The 7,513-nt window shown below is 58.3% G+C and overlaps 1 protein-coding gene across 1 annotated transcript; it reads left to right on the top strand.

Annotated features, from left to right (window-relative positions):
* Positions 1–233: 233 nt before the first annotated feature.
* On the top strand, positions 234–7,509 carry LOC144740530 (endonuclease/exonuclease/phosphatase family domain-containing protein 1-like; the record flags this gene model as incomplete). The annotated part of the gene is made up of 7 exons (XM_078623374.1): positions 234–545; positions 2,490–2,688; positions 3,327–3,494; positions 3,757–4,568; positions 5,321–5,372; positions 6,441–6,551; positions 7,411–7,509. Coding segments are annotated over exons 2-7 (1,431 nt in total), but the record flags the coding sequence as incomplete, so codon positions are not given.
* Positions 7,510–7,513: the final 4 nt, after the last annotated feature.

A 7,513-nucleotide genomic window follows, 5' to 3' on the forward strand; every position in this document is an offset into this window, starting at 1 on the left:
ATTCTTATTGCGCCTCATACCAGATTGAAATGTCTCGGAGCGCTGGTTTTGTTTTAGTCAAGGAGACCCCCTGATGGTTGCTTGCCCTGTGAGGCAACAATGGGACTCAGTGCTGGCCTGCAAGTGGGCATTAGACGAACAGTGGGGGGGCGATGATTGCTGCCGTGTGTCAACCCAATTGAGCAGTGAGTACTGCTTGGGTAGTTGGACAAAGCTGCCTGCCTCATTTCTCAAAACGCCGTCTCGACTGCTCCCACGTGGAAAAATAAAATAAAACACCGATCGGTGCTCATTAACGTGACATTCCGTGCACAGAACGTGAAGATTCCCACCCGGGTGCGATCCCCACGGTCACCTCGACATGGCTGAGAAGCTTCACTGCTGATCGGATTCAGCGGCAGTGGCAACACGGAGGGAGAGAGCCACAAGCAGGCAGGTGCGACAGCTGCTGCCTCTGAGATCTGGGTCTCGTTGTGTCCCTGCGGTCGGGACGCGGCGCCAGGAGGGTCGCGGGGTCAACGAGCCTCCTCTTTAGTGGTGACAAGGTACGCATTCCCGACACGGTCGCTAATCCACTCGGAGATGGAAAGTCGCGTTGCCTCGCACCGTGTAAACACGCGTGGCCGCAAACACACGTGGCCGGCCACGCTGGCGATGCCTCGACACGGGGAGCAGACCGCGGACGGTTACGGAACACAGCGGGGCACATTAAGTGCAGCAACCTTCAAGCAGGTCTGACTGCTCGCGAGACACTGAATTCCAAAACTGGCCCACGGATTTGCTCGTCTTGGAACTAACATGCACTGCCAGATAGCGGTGTGGCTGATGGAATGTGTAAAACAAAACGTTTGTTCATGTGCAGAGGCAGATCTGGGAAGGATGAGTATTGCCTGCTTATCTGTTTTTCTACTTCGTGGCGTGAGTAGAGGTGGGCATGCACGTGTGATGGCACGTGTGTGTGTGTGTGCCATCGATCTAAGCGGTGTTGGTCGTGATGGCATTGGTGATGGTGTTGGTGTTAGTTGTGTGGTCATGCTTTCGGTAGTTGTGAAGGCACTGGTAGTTGGTGGCTGTGGTGGTCTACTCTCGGTCAACTCCGCCTCACATGAGTACCTGATGCAATGTCTAAAGGTCGCCACTTAGGGAGACGATAGCGACCCGGCGTGGTGCTGGCCGCCCACTACATCGTGTGCCGTGCCGGGCTTTATAGGTGCTCGCTAGCAGCACTTGTCTCAACAGTCTGTTAAGGCTATATGGGGGATCTTTGTCTTGGTAGTTTTGACAGTTGTTGAGGTACTGATGGTGGTGGGAATAGTGGTGGTGGGTCATTTGACCATGTGATAGAGTTGATGGTGAGGGTCGAAGACTGATGGTGAGCGTGTGGTCGAGGTGGTAGTGGTGAGGTTATTAGATTGGTGGTGGTGGTGGTGGGTTCCATGTCCTCCATCGTGAGCCTCACGGAGCCTTCACACTGCAGCTGATATTTGTGATGTTTGTGATGTTTGTGATGTTTGTGATGTTTGATGTTTGTGATATTTGTGGCTCGTGAACAGATTTCACTTTTCAACCAGTCGGGTGTTTAAATTTTTTTTTTTTAAAGGAACAAAAATATCTTTTCTATTAACTTCACAGCGTCTCGGGTCATCTCAGCTTGCGCATAGCTAATTGGAATGCTATTTCGGCGATGGTGAGTTTGCACTACAGAGGCTTTAAATACTTGTTCAATTAAACTACTGTCTTCACAGCAGTAATTGCCGTTGCGTTGAATGTGTTAAGTAACGTGTTTAGCCGTGCAGGTTCCGTTCAGTGCTCGTCCGTGCTGTATCGGAGCGGTGTGACCACAGAGCACAGCAGTGACGCTGGTGAAACACCGAGGGGGTTCAGATGGAATACTAATCGAGCAGCGGGCGAGATTGCTTAAGTGTGCATTGAACGCGACGTATCCCAGACAGTGGGCCCTCGGTTACATACCACTGAAGACCGTCACAAAGCCCTGGCCTCCCCTATCACGGAGCCCCAGGGCCCTACCCACACTCCCTGCCACGATCGCTGTTGTTCGTGCGTTTCCAGAACATGCGTTTGACTGATGCGCGTGGACGACCGGGTTTTCCGTGTTAAACTCCGAGAAGTTTCTCAAACGGAGCTCAGGGCCGGAGGTTGCGTCAGACGGGCCGTGTGCCGCCGGAGTTGGCCGTGGTATTTTTATCGGAGCCGCATGGCCAGGGCTCAGATTACCCCCCCGACCGAGTTCCCAGAACCCGAGAGCGGCGGCCCCTCCCGTCGAGCGGCAGCGGCGCGGTCGCAGCCCGCCGCTCGGAGGAACACCGCCCCCTGGGGAGACGCGGGCGGCACTCCGCTCGGTCCGTTTGACTCGTCCCGTTTTGTGGGAATTCTGGACCCCGCGTGGTGCGGAGCGCGGTGCCGCGATGCGGGCGCCCGGTGGCGTGAGAGCCGTTCAGGAGCGCGTGCGCGGTTTGTCGCCGGTGCAGACGAGCGACGATGGGAGGAGGCCTCGCCTGCCACCGTCCGCTGCCATCGCTGGACCTCCGGGAGCCGCGCCACCGAGGAGCCGAGCGCAAGCTCAGCGCCGTCTGCAACTTCCACGACGCTCCGCCGGGTGCCCCCTCGCTCAGCGAACGAGTCAACGTGAACCTGGCTTCCGAGGAGGAGCTCATGACCCTCCCAGGGGTGAGGCGGCCCCGGCACAAACCACGCGTTCCCTCCTTCATTGTCAAGTACAAGTTTTCATCATTGTCATCATCATCTTGTTGCGTTTATATTCAATGACCCAGCAACTCTAAACGCCTCACATTGCATCTCAACTCAAACTTCCGAAGGCCACCGCCAGTGGCAGCTGCTCCCTTGCAGCAAGTCACTCAGCACTGGCCTGCAAGAGGGCTTCAGTCTGCCACTAGGGGGCGACGGTTACTGCTGTGGACAATCCCAATGGAGTAATTTGCAGGGAATTTTTGAGTTGGACGCAATTGCCTATCCGTTTGACGTCGAAGGATCTTTAACGTCCACTCCAAAGCAGACAACGCATAATAATTATGGTTAATGCCACCGCAGTATTAACCAGGACGCTTTGCGAGATTCCAACCCTGAACCTCTGCAACAAGCGGCGAGTGCGCCACTGCCAGACCGCGTCACGGCCGCACTCTTGCGAGCTCGCCGAGTGAAACAAACCAAATGAACTCGGCGCAACCATACGCCCATCCGTGCTGTGTGACGGTTCGGCAAAGCGCGGAGCGCGGAGCCGAGATCGAGTCGGAGTCGATGAGCGCTGTGCTCTGTGTGTGTGCCGCTGCCGCCGGTGCCATGCCCAGGTGACCCGGGCGGTGGCGCACAGCCTGGTGGAGTACCGCAGGGAGATCGCCGGCTTCCGCAAGGTCGAGGACGTGGCGCTCGTGCCAGGGGTGGGCGCTGCCAAGCTTGAGGCCATGCGCATGGAGATCTGCGTGGGCAGCCCTGGCGCACTGTCCAGCGCACGCCTGGTGCGCGCCCGCACCGCACTCCGTGTTCGTGTGCGTGGGTGCGTGTGTGTGCTTGTGTGTATGTGCGCGTGTGGGTTTCAATGTAAGGGGACACGTGGTGCTGTCCGATCACCCCATCATGCTCGCGAATAGCACTTGCCCAACAGTCTGTTCAGGTTATACGGGGAATCTTTGAGCGGAATGTTTGAACAAGTGGCGTTGCTGCGCGGTTCCAAAACCGGGCGACGTCTGCAATGTCTTACGAAGCTGCGACTCCTTCCAGGTCAGCCGAGACTCCCGACCGGATCTCCTGGCGACCACGCGCATCAACATCAACTCGGCGACGCCGGCGCAGCTGGCGAGCGTCCGCGGCGTGAGCGAGAAGCTGGCGGAGCGCGTCGCGCGCCACCGGGCCGAGCACGGCCCCTTCCGCACCGTCGACGATCTAGTGCGCGTGCGGGGCATCAGCGCTTCGCTCATCGAGCGGATCCGCGCGCAGGTCTACGCCGGCCTTTCCTCCCGCCCGCCCTCCTTCTGCGCCGGCGTCGGCTTCGCGCGCAAAGGGGGCGGCAGCTGCGGCAGCGGCCTGGGCGGGAGCGGGCCGATCCCCAGCCCGACGTCGCGCAGCCTGCGCAGCCTCGCCGGCGCGGAGCGTCCGGCGTCGCTGAGCTGCCAGCCCAACTGGAGCGAGGGGATGCTCCCGGCGGCCTCGGCCCGCGCGGGCGAGCACGCCGGCCCGGGACGCGAGCGGCGGCGGCGGCGTCAGGGGAGCTGGGCGGGGAACGGGCCCTCGGGGCTCGCGGGCGGCTCGGCGCCGCCCTCCCCCGAGAGCGAGGAGAGCGAGGAGGGAAGCGCCGACGACCGATGCCCCGTGGCCGAGTCGGGCTCCTCGCGCCACGCGGCCTCGCGGGGCGTGGCGTCGGGCGGCCCCGCGTCGTCCTCCCCTCTCCGTCCGGCCGTGCGTCCGTTCTCCGGCCTGCACCGCGGCCGGCCCGTGGTGCGGCTCGGCAGCTGGAACCTGCAGCGGTGCTCTCGCGAGAAGTCCTCAAACGCTGGCGTGCGCGAGGTCGTGTGCATGACGCTGCTGGAGAGCGGGTGAGCTCGCGCTGCGCCATCCACCGTGTCTGCGTGCGTGCGTGTCGCGACTCAGAGTGTCGCTCGGAACGAAGAGCAGATATCACACCGGAATCGCTCACATCCATTATCGCTAAAAGCGGTCATGAGAACAGCGGTGGAGGTGAGCCGGTCTGTGACGGTATGCCGTGCCGGCTCTTCTCAGAACGATTCCTATATCCGGACTGTGATGTTTCCACAGCGGGGAAATGGCAGTGTGTGTGTGAGTGGGTGTCTGTGTGTGTGTGAACATAGGCTGGAGAGTCAAGAGGTTTCATTCTGGAACTTCTACTTTTTAATTTTTACCCCTGGTCATGGGTAAACGGGAGTTGAAATGATTAGATATCTGTCCCGAATTCCAGTGCTTTACATATTTACAGTCGCTTTGATAGCGAATCGTTATGTAAACATGTTTTGTGCAGACCCCAGCGCATTATCTTTATGCTGCCCTGTGGCCCTAGAAAAAATTCCGCAGAGCTAGAAAATGATTCTGCAAAAGCGGCAGCACCAGATCTTTATCTGGTGGGTTACAAAAGTGCCTCCGATGCTTCAAAGCTGCTCAGATGTGAGTAACAGTGAGCGCAAAGATTGCAATCGTCAGCTCCGTGAGTGAAGAATTTAAGCAACAAGATAACTAAGCCGACACTGCGCCTGCTTCACATGTTGCATAGCTGAACGGTGGCGTGGTGACACTGACCCTGGGTCCTGGCTGCCGCCGCTATACCCTGCTGCAGGGTGTCGTTGCTGGCCGTGCAGGAGCTAATGGACACGGAGGCGCTGAAAAAGGTGGGGCCGTCGCTCCGTACCCGCCGTCGGGAACGTGCGCAGTGCGGGTCCGGAGCTGCGGTGGCTCACGACGAAGGACCGCACCGCTGTCCCAGTCCCTTCTCTGGATAACCACATTTAAAAAGACGAAATGCGTTGCAAAGTGGCGGTCAAAATCGCGTTTTTCTAAGTTACCGGTGACCGCATGAATAAAAGTAAAATAACATTAAAACAGTTACCGCTTTGCCGCAATAAACGTAACGGTTCTCCCTCTGGAGTGGAGGCCCTTCCTGCCAGCAGTGGCACAAGGAGGCAGTCGACTTGTGAGCAGGCCGGGGAGTGCTAAAGAACCAGATTCAGCTGTCAGGGTTGAAGTTTATTCTGGGTGCCAGCCTGGGGCCAAGGTTGTTACCTTTTAACTGAGAAATGCAAATGACCCACGCCGTGATTAAGGCTGCCGTGTAGTTTGTTGTGATCCAATTGCTGCGTTCATGATGAATTTCCCACTGGTAAATGATTCCTGGTTCCTGACTTTTGGAACCGGTCAGATATTATGAACACGGTTCCTGGTTACCGGTTACCGTTTCACAGTTTTAATCAACAACTCATTTCACTGAACTGCATCTCTTGTCTACAGATCTATAAATGCTGTGCACTAAGCCACCGTTTCATTTTAAACTTGCCGCAGCCCTGGCTCAACAACCACAACATTCACGATCACAGGGAACTGAGCGTTCATTAATCGGGCCTGGAGGGCCTCCGTGGCAGAGCGAGTGGGGCGCAACCGGACGCTCGCGAGTTCACATCCTGGTCGGGGGTTCACTTGGACCACCATCCCTCTGGGTCGATACAATCCACACCGCCGTGTGGAGACTTCAACAGTGGTCGTTCAATGGATGGACTCTGCCCCGCCATAATCACGGGGAATTTTCCATCACCGACTCGGGGCTGTAAATGGGAGCTGATCACCGCCTGAACGCTCACCTGAGCCGGAAGCTGCGTTCGTTTCGATGCTCCACGTGGCGGCTTCACGCGACGGAGGAGCCTGTGGTGTCCCAGCGCTCATGGCCACGTGCGTCTGTGTCGCAGCTCTGCCTGGAGCTGAACGAGCCGACGGTGCCGCTCGTGCAGAGCTGGGCGGGGCAGCACGGGGACTGGGAGTGCGTGACCTCCGCAGAGCGGCAGGCGGACGGCGGCAGAGTGAGCGGCGTCCACCACTCGCATACGCACCCACACAAAAATCCCCCGTGTAGCCTTTAACAGACTGTTCGGGCAAGTGCTGTTAGCATGGCCCTACGACGGCCGGTACGGCATAGGAGGGGTTGGCACTAGCCGTGTGCAAACACTAACCGCGATAATATAGGTTTTTGGGCCTACGTGTTAAATTGACTAACCACGATACTGCCACTCTCCAACAACAACAACCGCCATTCGCCACTAAGTGGCAGTGACATCACCATGACGCTCGTGCCAGGCTCTGTGCACGTTGAGGCCACGTGAAGTGTCCGAACGCCCGCTGGCAGGAGGTCACGGGGCAGACCCAGGTGCCACGGGTCGACTGACCGAGATGACTGGCTGATGCACCACCTGTGCCCCCTACTGTGCCACTCTCCACACACACGCACACACGCACACACACGAACGTGGCCACACTTGGGTCCACACGGTCGCTTGCACCATGCTGTAAAAGGCAACGTGCTGTCTCCCAACACGCGGCCCGTGCTAGCTCCGTCTAGCCAGACAACGGCGCTTGGATTGAATGGAGCAGCGGCAGCTTCCATCTGTGGAGGGGTTGTCGTTTAGGTGGTGTGTGAACCGGCACTACGAGAGTTGTGCCTGGTGTATGGTTGTGCTTTGTGTCGCCAATGTTGACGTCTTGGTTGTTGTGTCTGGCAGTAACTGTGGAGACCGATCGTAAGGAACTTCATGAGGTCTTGATCCAGAAGGTTTACACGTAAATGTAACGTTGCGTAAGCAGGCGACGCGAGAGGAAGGGATGTCGTGCGAGTGGAGGAGGCGGAGGAGTCGTGTTAACGACGCCGTGGTTCTGGGCGCACAGGAGATCCTGGGCTTCCTGTGGAACCGGGCGGCTGGCGTGGAGCTGCTGCCCCTTCCTGCACCCCGCGACTGCGCCGGCATCATCCCCAGCAACGGCACCGGCG

Source organism: Lampetra planeri, unplaced genomic scaffold (assembly GCF_965212315.1).
Source record: "Lampetra planeri unplaced genomic scaffold, kcLamPlan1.2.h2 scaffold_2255, whole genome shotgun sequence".
Taxonomy (NCBI): Eukaryota; Metazoa; Chordata; class Hyperoartia; order Petromyzontiformes; family Petromyzontidae; genus Lampetra; species Lampetra planeri.